Source organism: Lithobates pipiens, unplaced genomic scaffold, assembly GCF_037356315.1.
Source record: "Lithobates pipiens isolate NorthernLeopardFrog02 unplaced genomic scaffold, aLitPip1_a1.2 Scaffold_3, whole genome shotgun sequence".
NCBI lineage: Eukaryota > Metazoa > Chordata > Amphibia > Anura > Ranidae > Lithobates > Lithobates pipiens.
The window spans coordinates 56,133,534-56,149,572 of NW_027507790.1; the positions used below are offsets into that span (position 1 = coordinate 56,133,534).

General features: G+C 44.9%; 1 protein-coding gene across 2 annotated transcripts in view; it reads right to left on the reverse strand.

The window, feature by feature from the left end:
* The window catches only part of CHFR (checkpoint with forkhead and ring finger domains), a 117,937-nt gene that overhangs the window by 87,689 nt on the left and 14,209 nt on the right, over positions 1-16,039 (reverse strand). For both annotated transcript variants that reach the window (XM_077461726.1, XM_077461727.1), the window contains exons 4-5: positions 9,309-9,418; positions 1,596-1,655 (exon numbers count right to left, since the gene is read on the reverse strand). In XM_077461726.1, the coding sequence (XP_077317852.1) occupies positions 1,596-1,655; positions 9,309-9,418 (170 nt within the window). The remainder of the gene's footprint in view (positions 1-1,595; positions 1,656-9,308; positions 9,419-16,039) is intronic.

Below are 16,039 nucleotides of genomic sequence, written 5' to 3' on the forward strand. Positions count from 1 at the left end.
CAGATGACCTTCAGAAGAATTACTGACCTGCGAGTTTGAGCCATACAGGCTGAGCAGATACTAGAATATGGTAAAAAGGTGGGATTCAGCTAACCTCTCACTAGACCTCCTACATTGGGGCAGGAGAGCTCCCTGGCTTCTCTGGTGAAATGACCGATCATGGTGTTCAAGGCAAGGCCAACCATGTCAGATGTTGGATATGCCCTCAGCGTCCAAGCAGCACAACCAGAGTGCCCTACACATCTGTATGGACATCAGCCTCAGCATTTTTCCCATACAGGTATTTATATAGTGCTGACAATTTACACATTTACATCAGTTTCTGCCCTCAAGAAGGGCACATGCATACAGACACATACATAGACACACATACTGGGGCTAATTTAGACAAGAGCTTATCATCCCATCAGCATGTCTTCAGATTGCGAGAGGAGACTGGAGTACCCAGAGGAAATCCATGTGAGCACAGGAAGAACATGCAGGACTTGTAGTCTTCTGGTTGGGAACTGTTTTTATTATTTTTACAGTTTTGCTTTTAAATAATTTTTTTTTTTTTAAATCAATGCTGTTTTGGGGGGGGGGGGGGGTTATGACCCCTGACATAGGTAAAGGGACGAAGGACACAGATTCCCCAGTCTTTTTCTCTGCAGCCTCAAATGAGTTTGGTGCTTGTAACTCCCCCCCAACAATCATCCCGACTGTGCAGGTATTGGGTCAAGCACCAATACCAATACTAGTATCAGTGCAACCCTACTGTTCACTAGGTATAGGAGCATTAAAAGACTCAAGGCTGGAGATGGCAGGCCGATTCTTCAAAAGCATGCATCACACATGCAAATGATTACTGTCCAACAGCCCCTAGTAATTATGAGGTGTGACAGCAGTAGACTAGAGTGCCTCAAAAAGTCTGTTCAGAAATAGACTGTCGGGAGTCTCATCGGCACAGGAACCATTCATTCGGTCAGAGATGGACTCTGCAGAGGATGGTTCTGGAGCACATCTAGAGCCTCTTCGGTCATTGTATGAGAAAAATTGAGTGAACTTAGTCAAAAAGTCCCGAGTGGAAGCTGAGGTCAACGAGGACAGGAAGTGGACTCAGCCCTGCACAATGGAGCCGAGGAAGACTCGGATAAGATGACCCTTTGACAATAAGGGAAACCAGGTTCCATATTACAAGCACTGCTTCCTTCAGAGGGTAACAAATAGATGCATCCAGAGCCACTAGGAGAGAAGGGGCTAGGGCCATCCAGAGCAGCAGGACTATCCCCTTTATGTTTATGTACTGACATGTTGCATCCAGCCAGCGGTAATGCAACTGGGCACAAAGTGTGAGAAAAGGCCACAGTTATTCACAAACCCAGGTAGCTGGTGTTGATGAGGGCCAGGAGGCAAGAGGTGACTGTAGACAGGAAAATCAGAAAGACTGAAGAAGTGGGGTGGTGCTTTTACGCTGAATGGAGCGGAAATGAGTGGAAAGTGCACGTTAAATAACCTCTAAAAATTGTTAAATCCATGTTTATCTGATAGACATCTGAATGTTAGAGAATATGCTGCAACTTTGTAGGAGACAACCATCTGCAGTGCAGCAAACTTACCTGCTAGTTCTTGCATATTGTCTTGTGCTGAATTCAAAGACTTATACAGATATGCAACATCTGGAAACAAATAAAGAGATTAACAACTGCATCATTTTACATTGAAAACAAATATTGTATTTTACGGTAATAAGCAAGATCTTTTGTGATACAAAATATTGAGGCTTCTTGGACACAGAAAAAAAAAAAAAAAAAAAGAAGCCACATTTGTAACCTTGTAGAGCTTTTCTTTAATGGATTTGAGCACTAATGCATTATGGTCTATAATATTTTAAAATGAAACTAAAGTCGAAAAATTAAAATTGTCACCAGGCAGGCTTACCTGTGAAAATCTTACCCTGTAAAAAGATAAAATAAATAAAAAATAAAATGTACCCTGTAAAACGTACACTGAGAATCCCAGTTTATATTCTGGCATACTGCCTGTATGTCAGTATGACTGCACTCCTCCGCATGTGCAGGAGTAACTGCACCCTGCACTGGCAAAACAAGACAGTTGAAGTCTGGCACCCAGAGGAAACCAGGGAGAAGATATCAGCGCCAATGAGGGACCTTGAAGGCATCAGACTGTTGAAACAAAGCAGAAAGACTGCCTTTTAGTTCCACTTTAAAAGGATCTGTAAAAGGGGTATACAAGAATCACAAAAGATTGTTTGCTAATCTTCCTGCTGTAGCAGAGTCCCTGGACACCAATGCAGTTCCACTCTTCAGGCCACTTAAACAATGGCTCCCCCCCAACCCCTGCAGTTCCTCTTGCTGGCCCCTAGTGACTGCAGGACACAATAGTAATGTAGGGAATCATTGTAACGATCCACAAAAGCCAGAGGCAAATGCGCTTTTCCACACACAGATGTGTGGTGCTAGGAAGTCTGCTAGAACGTGACGTTTTTAAGTAAATGGGCCGATATAGTTAGATATGTGAAAAAGTTATTTTTCTTTACAGGCTACTTATTTTGTAGACTTCTACCCAAGTTTTCATTTATCAATGATCAGCTAGAGTCCTTGGGGAGCTACCTTGGATCATAGGCCGAGGCTGAAAATGAGTTTCAACTTCTGGGCAAGTTGACACTCATCTTGCTACCAGAAACAGTAGGTATAATGTATATTTTGTTGCCTTGGCCATGCGTTTTGGGTTATTGTCATGCTGGAATACCCATCTACGACCCATTTTCAATGCCCTTGCTCTGAGGGAAGGAGGTTCTCACCCAAGATTTGAAAGTACATGGCCCCATCCATCGTCCCTTTGATGCGGTGAAGTTGTCCTGTCCCCTTAGCCGAAAAATACCCCCGAGAGCATAATGTTTCCACCTCCATGTTTAACTGTGGGAATGGCGTTCTAGGATTCATGGGCAGCATTCCTCCTCCTCCAAACACAGCAAGTTGAGTTAATGCCAAAGAGCTTGATTTTGGTCTCATCCAACCACAACAATTTCACCCAGTTCTCCTCTGAATCATTCAGATGTTCATTAGCAACCTTCAGGGGGGCCTGTACATGTGCTTTCTTGAGCAGGGGGACCTTGCGGGCGCTGCAAGATTTCAGTCCTTCATGGCGTAGCATGTTACCAATTGTTTTGTTGGCGACTATAGTCCCAACTGCCTTGAGATCATTGAGAAGATTCTCCTGTGTAGTTCTGGGCGGATTCCTCAACGGTCTCATGATCACTGAAATTGTAGGAGGGGAGATCTTGCATGAAGCCCCAGATCGAGGGAGATTGGCAGTTATTTTGCATTTCTTCCATTTCTGAATAATCACACCAACTGTTGACACCCTCTCACCAGCTGCTTGGCGATGGTCTTGCAGCCCATTCCAGCCTCGTGTGGGTCTAGAATCTTGTTCTCGACATCCTTGGACAACTCTTTGGTCTTGGCTATGGTGGAGAGATTTGAATACGATTGATTCTGTTGACGGGTATCTTTTATACAGGCAACAATCTGAGATTAGGAGCACTCCCTTTCAGGGAGTGCTCCTAATCTCAGTTTGTTACCTGTATAGAAGACACAAGGGAACCAGAAATCATGCTGATTGATAGGGGATCAAATACTTATTTCAGTCACTAAAATTAAAATCAATTTAGAACTTTTTGAAATTAGTTTCTGTTTTTTGCTGTTATTCTGTTTCTCACTGTTAAAATAAACCTACCATTTAGATTGATCATTTCTTTGTCAGTGGGCAAACATACAAAAATATTTTTTCCCCTCACTGTAGATCTGGAAGAAATATATAAAGAGCACCAAGTTCCCAGAGAATATACTGTACACGTCCCTCTAGTATTTGGAGAATATTGTTTATCCCAGAGATCAGCTTTACAAGCACAAGCAGGTTTACGAGCACTAAAATTATGAGTTTGGTTACACTTTAGGCCATGGTATTTAGGAGACCAACCATAGATTTTTTTTTAAATTGTACTTTTATTAAAAGTTTACTTTAAAAGAAAACAAAAGTATGAATGTACAGTAGCAGAAAATGAATAATTGTAAATTTTTTGAATTCCCACTATATAAAAATTCTATAGAGTCTACAGTTCTAAAAAATGTTTTAAAGACCAAGATCACAGGTTCAAAGTTGGTTGACACAGAAGGTACATTTGCATATTGTTTTTCTACACAGACTGCTACAACAGAGGAACCAACTGGATGAATATGTGTGCACAGTATACTTAGCGAATGTGTCTACTATTGCAAAGATACTCAGGCTCCGTAGGTTGCGAGAGGGAATGAGAAGGGACCAGTAGAAGCGAACAGAATAAGAGCATAAGTATAATTCGGGTATCTCATTACAGGTAGCAGCATTACCTAGCCAGGTGTCCCATATCTTGCCGTATTTGGTTGGGCAGCCTCTGTGGACATAGATCTCTTTTTTTGTATGGGAGAACATTGTTAATTGCGGCTATCCATTCCTGGATTGACGGGGGCATAGCCTGGAGCCACTTTATCGCTATTAGTATGGCAATGAAGAGCGATTCTTGAGTGGAATATTTTGTGAAATTTATCCGAGTCTGGATCTGGGATTGTCCCCAGTATGCATTGTTTGGGACATAATGTCAGGGGGGGGGGGATCCCATTTCATCATGAATAAATTTCACAAAATGTGGGTCCAATAGTCCTGTATTGCTGGGCATGACCGAAGGATACGGAAGGTGCTAAAAGGACTACTACATCTGGGGCATAGTGGGTTGTAGCTAGTAGGGATGAACCGAAATTTCGGCCGCCGAAACATATCGGCCGAAAATCCATTTTAGGTAATTTGCCGAAAGAGAAAATCGGCCGATAATGTAGCCTAAAATGGGACGAGGCTCCGCCCCCCGCTCAAGGTGCCACGACGGGGGTGTCCTATAGTGCAGGAGAGCCGCCTCCGCCGCATGTTTGATCACAGTGCCGGAAACATCACAGCTTTCATTTCAATAGCTGTGTGTTCCCGGCCGCGCGCCATCACACACAGCTCCTCCCCCTTGTCCGGGCACTTTGATAGACAGATCACCCGTCCCAGGATTGGACGGATGATCTGTCTATCAAAGTGCCTGGACAAGGGGGAGGGGCTGTGTGTGACGGCGCGCGGCCGGGAACACACAGCTATTGAAATGAAAGCTGTGATGTTTCCGGCACTGTGATCAAACAGGTGGCGGAGGTGGCTCTCCTCTCTTCCCTTCACAGGCGGGCTGCAAAATGAGGGGACACTGGTGATGCTGCATTGATCTCCTGTACCATGTCCCCAGTCTGACCATCTCCTGTATAAAAATATTTTTTTTTAAATATGTTTCGGTATCGGGTTTTCGACCTAGTGTATTTTTCATTTTCGGTATCGGTTTCGGCACCAAAAAAAACCCCAGTCGGTGCACCCCTAGTAGCTAGGTTTGTATTTGGCCAGTCAGATCAGGGTCAGGTACGATCTGTGTATGATATAGAGTTGCGTGAGGCGGTCAGATAACCTGGTGGAGTCTTTTTTTTTTTTTTTTTTTACAAGTGTCTAGTGCTTCCTCCCATTCATCATCCTCCAGCCCGCCTACATCCCCCGACCATCGATCTTTCAGCCTGTGTGCATGAGTCACCGCTGATGGGCAGAGGAGAGAATTATAAAAGGCTGAAATTAGTTTGCGGAAGTCTTGTCCCATCATAATGCATATTATATCTAAATGTTCTGTATTGGGGGGCATTATGAAATTGTGTCTGGAGAGCATGGAGGAGCTGGAGGTAACAATAATGCATGGAATTAGGAAGGGTGAAGTCGTCCATGAATTGCTGGAATGATTTCAAAACAGTAGCACAATATGCTTCTGATGATAGGCATCCCCCCCCCCCCGGCTAAGCCAAAGGATCTGGTCAGGTACAGTCAGCAGTTCCCATAGGCTGGGGTTATCGCATAGGGGCGTGTGAAAATGTGTAGATGGCATTTTAAATCTGTGTCTTACTACTTCCCATATCTTACAGTGATGGTACCCTTTTCGGCTTCCCAACATGTCGATATCAGTAAAGTCTTTGAGAATAATTTGGAAGGGGTGAGCATATCAGTGCTAAATATCGGTCTTTAATCACTTTTGTCTAGGTAAAAAAAAAAAAAATTGAAAGTTGCGCCTCCAGATAGTAGAGGTTAAAGCGGTTCTCCACCCTGAAGTGGAAGTTCCGCTCATCTGATCCCTCCCCCCCTCCGATGCCACAATCGGCACCTTTCAGGGGGGAGGGGGGTGCAGTTACCTGGATAATCCAGGTATCTGCACCCACTTGCGGGACAAGATCCCCGCAGATGCCCCGCCCCCCACGTTGTGTTCTGGGAAACACACAGTTCCCAGGACACAGCGGGGACCAGCAGAGACGCGCAGCGCGACTCACCCATGCGCAGTAGGGAACCGGGCAGTGAAGCCGCAACGCTTCACTTCCCGATTCCCTGACAGAGAATGGCGGCGGGGGCAGTAGAGAGACAAGCGATCGCTCGTCATCTGCCGCCAACATCGCTGGACCCTGGGACAGGTAAGTGTCAATTTATTAAAAGTCAGCAGCTGAGACTCAGTTCGCTTTTCCAGCAATCTGATGTCCCCCTTTCTACCCCTACTTCCCATCACCCATAACCCTCTTTTTCCCCCCCCCGGGTCTGGAGGAGCCCCAGGCATTTTCCTGGTGGTCCTCACATGGCTACCCACGAGTCCAAAATTTTCTTTCCTCACGCTTATTCCCCTCCTGGGAGAGTATCCAGGAAACAAAAGGGGCGCCGGCTAGCGAACATTATCGCTTTATCCAATTAAAGCACTGGATTGCAGCGTTGCGCCACAGGTCCACCTACCCCTTCCAAAAAACTTTTTTTGAACATTCATGCCAACACGCCCCAGGGTCCCCAGGCCTTATTTCGGCCACTTATGCCTCCCTGAATAGCCAGCCGTTCACCATCAGCACCCCTCTCTTATATGACTCAATGGGAAAAGGACCTTCAGACCCCAGTGGACCCAGAGGACTGGAGCAGGGCCTGGAAAACAATCACCAAATGCTCGTTCAACACAAATACCCTGGAGGCTGCATATAAAGTAATGCTCCGATGGTATTGGGTACCTGCCCACACAGGTCGGGCTTTCCCTGGGAGTACGGACAGGTGCTTCCGCAACTGTGGACAGCGAGGTGATGTTATGCATACATGGTGGGCTTGCCCAAGGCTGGTGGGGTTCTGGTCTAGGATTTTTGGTTTGCTGCAGACACTTTTCCACCTAACCATCCGAAGGGACGCTAAGCTAGCTCTCCTACATTGCCCGGTACCTGGTTTGCGGGGCCCTCAACAGAAGTTGGCTACTTATCTATTTATAGCGGCCAAGCGGACCATTGCCCAAGCCTGGAAGTCCCAACGGGTAGATTTTCAAGGTGTTAAAACCCGCATGACTGCAATGTTACTTCAGGAACGTATGTCCAGTATTGTTCATGATTCTCATGCTAAATTTCTAAAAATCTGGGAGCCGTGGATCTCCTATGAGTTCCCCGCGTTCCAAGCTGCATGCCTGGGCTTGGTCTGACTCCTCTTGGCGAGGCACCCACACCCGAACGCCCCCCCCCCTTCTTGTCTCTATCTTTTCTTCTTTTGTTCCCTATTTTTCCTTCACTTTTCTTTGCAATCTCTCCCATTGCTAAGGAATTCTGCTGCCCCCCGTAGGAGGGGGTGGTGGAAGAAGGGCCTGCCCTCCGGAAACGACGAGGGAATGAGTTGCCTGGTTCTGGAACCAGTCTCGATACCATCCCCTACTCATATTCCCTCTTTTTTTCTTCTGTTTATTATAAGTATAATGTGATGGCTGGCCCTTTGGTTTTACGTTCATGCTTTGTAGCCCCTGCAAGGGCGCACAAGGAGCAGATTGTAGTCTCTTGTTTATTCAACTTTTCAATAAAAAAATATTGAAACAGAAAAGTTGAACTAAACCAACTGATTTGACAGTTTCCCAAAAGGAAATTCAAGTTACAAAAGTTTAATAAATCCTTAATCACAAAAAAATAAAAATAAATAAAAAAAAGTCAGCAGCTGAAATATATTTGTAGCTGCTGGCTTTTAATATTTTTTTTAAAGGTGCAGAACCGCTTTAAAGTTGGGCAAAGCCACACCCCCTAACTCAGTGGGGTTTTTCAGCATTTGCCACGACAGTTTATGACGAGCAGCACAAACAGGAGTTGACGAGAGCTTCAATGGATTTGAAGAGTCTGAGGGGCAAATAAACTGGGGTGTGCCAAAGAACGTATATAAACCCGGGGAGGACAACCATTTCATGGAGCCAACGCTGAGGAGTGGGGAGGAGGCCTGGAGTGCTGAGGGGACACCTACATCTATACGTAGGATTTGGGATTAATCTCAATTGATTCTCAGGCCAGAATAGTTACCAAAGGTTCATCTGTGTATAGGCTGATTTTCTCCTCTAGATCTCCATGTCATAGGCCTTGGATGTGTTCTAAGGGCAGAAGCAAGAGGTTCCACCATGAGAGCATATAGCAGGGGGGGGGGGGGGGGGGGCAGAGGACATCCCTGGCACGTACCCCTAGAAAGGGGAAAAAGGTTCAGACTTCCTACCATTAACCAAAATCCTGGCACAAGGATTCTGGTATAAAAGGTGGATCCACTTAATGAAGTGGGGTCCAAATCTAGCTAGGCATTCCCATAAATAGTCCCACTCGACCGAATCGAATGCCTTTGCAGCGTCGAGAGACACCACAGCTCTGGATCCCATTTGATGACCAAGATCACAAAAAAAAAATCATAATTTATTATTTTTCAACAGAAGCATGCAAAGTATTGCACCTGCAATCAGCGGATCACAGTGCAATGTCAGGCTCTTGCAGCTTTCTTGCCCATTATTCTGTACCGGCTTTATGTTTGAACACTGAAAGAGTGTTAATGGACTAGGAGGGCTCTTATCAGCACCTTCCTAGCCCTTTGAGAACTACAAGCTTTCTGCTGCGATGGCAGGCGGGACTTGTAGTTTATTTATTCACAGATCTCTGTGAATTAATGATGTGTCTGTGCAAGGGAGGAATTTTAAAATGTGCCAGCTGCTGTGGGGGGAGAGGAACCCCCTCCCATCTGCTGTCACAGGGAAAGAGGGGGGTTTGCTGAACTTGTTACACCCTAAATACGGGTAACATTTAACATATTCAGAAGGTGAACTTAACCTTTATATTCTTCACTAAGCTATTATAATAGCGATTATATTTTTTAGCATGAAAAAAAAAAAAAAAAAAACCCAACATGCAACTTACTGTTTTCTGGCTCATTTTTCTTATACACAACATAGATAATATCACCATTCTTCAAGGGATGTGTCTGTTTCTTCACCACCTTCTGCTGGTTGATCACAGTGCCATTTGTGCTGCAAAAAGTGGATAACAAGATTGACGTTCAAAATGTAGTGACTGCAAAATTGCATAGAATAGTATTTGTAGTCCATTAACATACTATATAAAATCAACAACTTGCCAGGCTGTTAATCAGTGAGAAAAATACAAGTTTAGATATGGCATCAGGTGTGCCTTGGTTGGATGACAAGTGAACACCTTAACCACTTTCAGACCGGACCAATTTGCTGGTCAAAGACCAGACCACTTTTTGCGATTCGGCACTGCGTCGCTTTAACTGACAATTGCGCGGTGGTGCGACGTGGCTCCCAAACAAAATTGACGTCCTTTTTTTCCCACAAATAGAGCTTTCTTTTGGTGGTATTTGATCACCCCTGCGGTTTTTATTTTTTGCGCTATAAAGAAAAATATAGCGACAATTTTGAAAAAAAAAAAACACATTATTTTTTACTTTTTGTTATAATAAATATCCCCCAAAAATATATAAAAAAAACATTTTTTTTCCCTCAGTTTAGGCTGATACGTATTCTTCTACATATTTTTGGTAAAAAAAAAAAAAAAAAAAAAATAAAAAATAAAAAAATCGCAATAAGCGATTGATTGGTTTGCGCAAAAGTTATAGCGTTTACAAAATAGGGATAGTTTTATAGCATTTTTATTAATAATTTTTTATTATTTATTTTTTTACTAGTAATGGCGGCGATCAGCGATTTTTATTGCGACTGACATTGTGGGGGACCCATCGGACATTTTTGACACATTTTTGGGACCATTGTCATTTATACAGTAATCACTGCTATATAAATGCAGTGATTCCAGTGTAAATGACACTGGCAGTGAATGGGGTTAACCAGTGGGTGGCAGTGTAGGGGTTAAGTGTTCCTAGGGGTGTCTTACTAACTGTGGGGGGGTTGGGCTTTCATTTAGTGAACACTGATCTCTGCTCCAATCACATGGAGCAGAGATCAGCGTCACTAGTTGCTAGGCAGAATGGAGAAATGCTGTTTACTCGGCATTTCCTCCATTCGGCCGCTCCGTGAGACGATCGCGGGGATGCCCGCGGCGATCGAGTCCGCGGGTCCCGCGACCGGACTCACGGGGGTCCCGACCAGCGCGGGAGTGCACCGCCGGCGTGGCGCTCCCGATGGCAGGGCGGCATTGAATATTGGACGTACCTGTACGCCAATATGCCTGCCCGTGCCATTCTGTCGACGTACATCGTCGTGCGCTGGTCGGGAAGTGGTTAAACTAAACTAGGTCATAACCATAAACACTGTCTGTGCCCAAAATGATCTTGTTCCCCGCAAAACAAGTTGCATTATACTTGCCTCTCCAGCGACGCATCTCCTAATTTCACACTGCTGAAGCACTACTGTCTCTACAAGAACTTTCACCATTTAAAGATTTTTGCCATCTGTCTCATTCGGAAGATTTACCTTAATTTCTTGTCCTGTAGCCAAAACAGGAAGTAAAAGAAAATCCCTGCAAAGAATCTATTGGAGCCCCCCAGGTCACCAGAACTAGTGTCCCCATTGGAAGATTTCCCCTCTATTACTTTTCTGGGGACAATCCAAAAAAAAAAAAAAAAAAAAAAAAAAAAAGAGAGCGAGAGAGAGCAAGAGAGCGAGAGAGAGAGAGCGAGACTCCCTAAAGGGGACACAGATGGCAAACTGGCAGGTGTTCAAAGGTGGTAAATTCCTGTTCTTGAGCCCAACTAAAGGTCTTTCAGTTCTTTAAAAGAGACTTAAGGGGGGCTGGGGTGTGGCCTGGAGTGGGAAGAGATCGGACGCAAGTGAGTTGAGCTCCGCCGGTCGAAAATCCTGTGCAGACATCCTGAGATCCGGAACGCAGATTCCCGCCAGCTACTTACACCCCCGGACCGAACAACTCCCAGCCACCACGAAGGAACACCGGGGTGGCTGCTAAACTGGCTTAATACCGCCATGATGAGACGGATCCCGCAGACCAAGATGGCGCCGCCACACAGGGGGAGGAGAACGCTCAGAGCACGGACACAGCCAGGCTCCTAGAAGCTATAACAGCTTGCCAAGAAGCTGCGACATCTTGTCAGACCAACCTCGCAGCGCAGATTGAAGAGGGAAAAGTTGATATCTTTTTAGACAGAATTTCCAGAAGCTTAGAGAGAGTTGCAGAGGCAGAGAGCCGCCTGAGCAATGTGGATTCCCTCCCGCCTCTGCAGATCTCCTCAGACGCCATGCAGCTTCAGGTGAACCAAATCCTGCAAAAGCAAGATGACATTGAAAATAGGCTCCGCAGGTGTAACCTCCGCTTCATAGGCATATCGGAGGGAGTGAAGGGGAGAGACCTCCCAACTTTTCTCGAGACGCTTTTGTCCGATACGAGTGGAAGAGAAACGTTCTCCCCCACGTTTGTGGTGGAGCGGGCACACTGAATAAAAATCGGGCAAACCGCCAGGAGCACCCCCACACACTTTCATAGCCAAGTTTCTGAATTTCAGGAGACAGAGATGCTATCCTCCACCTTAGCAGGGAAAAAGGCAACATCCCATTTTGAAACAAATCGGTCGCAATCTTCAGAATTTTCAGCAGAGGTCCAGAGAAAGCGCAAAAACTTCAGAGGTAAAACGTCACCTGCGGATTAAGAATATAAAGTACGCCATGCTGTTTCCGGCCCGATTGCGTGTGGAAGGCGAGGACAGAGCACATTTCTTTGAAGACCCAGAGGCAGCTCTAAATATGGCTCGAGCAACGGGATGTAAGCAGAGAGATTATATATATTTATTTATTCTCCACACTTACCTCTACTATCTGCCCACATACGTCTCCCTCTCCTCACCCCGCCTCTTTTTTTTCCCACTACATATGGCCTTATCCCCCCCCCCTTTTTTTGGAAACCGCGTCCCCTACAACTAGTGAGCGGATTAGAAAATGCATAACATCACTCACTATCTCCGCCACTCTCTGGCCCAAAGCCCAGGGACATTATATCCGAAGATAAGAGGATGCTCTTACACCCTTATATTTTTCAAACCACACAGCAGCTCATACGCACCTAATGCGCCTGCTTGCAACATACGTGACGGGTGCGGCATCTGACTGCATAATGACATTGCTCTCCGATTCAGATAGCCACCCTCGCCTAAAGGGTTTGCACCCTATATACACCTGAGGAAGCCCCGGCCCACCCGGACCGCTCACCTAAGCTCAGAACAGCTTGTGGGGTTTTTTTTTTTGGGGGGGGGGGGGGGATATGGATGAGTTGCCCGGTGACAAAATCACCACACCCTACTTTAAGTCGCACACTAATTGCCAAATCCTCAACGTCCAAGCGTAAACTCTTTTTTCTCAGGCAGAGGTCATTTGAGCATGGTAAAAAGCAGGGAAGTTACTAGCTTACCTAGTCCATAGCGAGGAGAGACCCCTGGTGGTGATCTCCCTCCACTTCGCTAACTATACACCAGAGACACAACCTGTTTCTCAACTTCTTCGCTCTATACTCAACCACTGTCTCTAATGGTCTCTCCCAGATGGAGTCTTTTTTGACGGAGATACAGATTAGGGAAAACAGAGGACCAAACCCAAGAACTAGGAGGAACCTCTGACACAAGAAGAGATCTCTAAGCCATAGCAGAATTCCCATCGTCAAAAGCCCCGGGCTAAGACGGCCTACCTGTGGAGTTTTACTCTACGTATTTAGATCTATTCGCCCCTAGGTTGTTAACATTATACAACTCCATCTTTGAAAACGCCGAACTCCCGGAATCTATGAGGCAAAGACCCACACCTCCCGGAATCTTACCGCCCCATCTCTCTATTGCAGGTGGATGTCAAGATACTTGCAAAAGTCCTTGCCATCCGCCTTAACAAGGTGATTCTCTCGCTGATCCAGCAGGCTTCATGCCAGGCAGGAATTTATCAACCTTCAGACTCCCCATGACAGCCCAGGTTCCAGGATAATAGTCGCCTTGGACACTGCCAAGGCGTTTGATTCTGTTGAGTGGAAATATCTATGGACCTGTCTGGGCAAATTTGGACTGGGGCCAAGATTTATAAAATGGATCCAGCTACTTTATCAGAATCTGGAGTGCTGGCAAATGGTTGACCTTCAGAACAATTTCCCCTTTCTAGGGGTACTAGACAAGGGTGCACCCTGTCGCCGCTGCTTTATGCATTGGCTGCAGAGCCACTCGCCATTGCAATCCATGTGCATACGGAGATAGTGGGACTGCGCAGGGGAGGGGTCGTAGAAAAAATAAATAAATAAATCAGCACTTATGCAGATGACACCCTTTTGTACTTGGACGACACCGGCAACTCACTACCACTAGCCCTAACAGAAAGATTTGGCACATTTTCTGGCCTAAAGTTTAATTGGGACAAGTCCCAGATACTCCCTTTGGATAGCTTCCCACCACCCAGAGACAGAGCCCTAATCCCTTTACAGAGGGTAGACAGTATTAAATACCTAGGAATTCGGACCACCAGGACCCCGGCAGACTATGTCTCACTTAACATACTACCGTTGTTTTACATGATTAAAACAGAAGACGCAGATGTGGACACGCCTCCCTCTGGGTGTTGTGGGACACATAAACCTCATTAAAATGGTCCTGCTCCCAAAAATATTGTATATGGTCTGGCATTCCCCTGTGTACTTGGTACTTAAACATTTCAAAGTGATGGAAGCCCTTTTAAAATCATTTGTATGGGGCAACAACAGGAACAAACTTTCATGGCACAAACTCAAACAACCTACTGATCTCGCTGGACTGGCCCTGCCCGACTTCAACCTATATTATATTGCAGCCCAGATTTTACAGATTTTTCATATAGATTAAAATGGATAAGGATAGGTTCTTAAACTTCTTGTGCCCAAAATGGACCAGATCAACTCTAGACTCCATGGTAGCGATTACTGGGGGTACAGAGAATGAGGGTAGAACAGCAGACCGCGAGATTCTCATTTACCATTATAGGAAAATATGAAATATAACCGCTGAAAAACTGCACCTCTCACTTCTACATGAATACACCCCCTTGTTGCATAACAGGACCCTCCAAGAATTTCGAGAGATTCCGAACAGTGGAGTATGGAGTAAAAGGGGCATTTTCTACTTATCCCATATTACCGCTAATGGAAAACCAAAGTCTTTCCATAGCTTGCAATCTGAGTTTGCACTTCCCAATAGTCTGTACTTTAGATACTTACAGCTTTGCCATGCCTTTTGCACACAATTTCCCCTGGATGACCTTTCTATAAGTAACAACCCCCTAATGGAAGCCATAAAAAACCCTGACCCCCAAAAAGCTAATCTCACAATTCTATACTATGCTATCACTTCCTCCAATGACCGTGGCGGCCTACTCACTGAAGAACGGGTGGGTGGGGGGAGATAGGCTCCATCGAAGACGATGAGTGGAGTGATGCCCTAGACACATGTAAAATGGTATCTCTCAAACTCTGACCGATTGACCCAAATCTTTATAACACACAGGGCATATCTCATACCTCTTAGAATCTCAAAATATAAAAGTAATTACTCCAGTGCCTGCCCTATGTGCACCTAAGAAACTGGTACCTTTTTTCACCTTTTGTGAAAATGTCCCAAAATCCAGATGTTTTGGTCACAAGTGGTAAGATTCCTACATGACATCATGGGCTCCCCCATAACACTTTAGCCAAGGAAATGTCTTTTAGGAATCTTCCCAGACGCCAATAAGTTTACCAAATTATTCTTACACGAAACGCTGTTCTCTGCGTGGAAAGTTATTGCTAGAGTGTGGATGAAACCCAAATCTCTCACACTGGATCACGGAGGTCAATGCCACACTGCCCTATAATAAGCTTATATACACCCATAGAGGGTGCCCCTCCAAACATGAAAAAAAATTGGGGACAGATGGCTTAAGAACTCTGCAACATGTATATAGTCGGACAGGCTCTTGGTGGACACTTCACTGTATCCTAGGTGGACCTGAAGGGATGGTGGGGGATGATTAGAAAATAGACTCCAAGCAGCAAAACATGTTCTCATTTGGAAAGGTTTATATATGAACGGTACTAATCAAGATATATCTTATCTACATGTATATCTTGGAAAATGTTATTGAATAATTTGACTAAGAAAATATGTAACACTTATTTGTCACAGATTTGATACCCTAGGATTAATTCAATGTGCTATATTTTTTAATAAAAAAAGTTTTGTTTTTTTTTTTTAACCAAAAAGGGGACTCAAAGGAAGGATACTTGGTTTTATTCTTTTAACACCTAACTCCAAGATGGTGTTTTATAAATGATGTTGGGACTATACTTTTCTGTCCCAGTGCCACTCTAAAACTGCACCTGGTCTAGGCAGCTCTGCTGGCTTCTCAAGGAATTTACATGGTAAAACAGCTGACTATTAGTGATAGCCACAATCCAGCACTAAGCCCTGGAGTTAAAATTATCAGATCCCCGATATAGTTGGGTCTCATCTTAAATGGTGTAAAAAGCTGACCTAAAAGTAACCTGTGCACTTTGATGTTCCATTTTGCTATGTTATATTACATCTATGTGGTATCTCCATACACACACACACACACACACACACACACACACACACACAATTACCAAAAGTATTGGGACATCTGCCTTTTCTCACACATGAACTT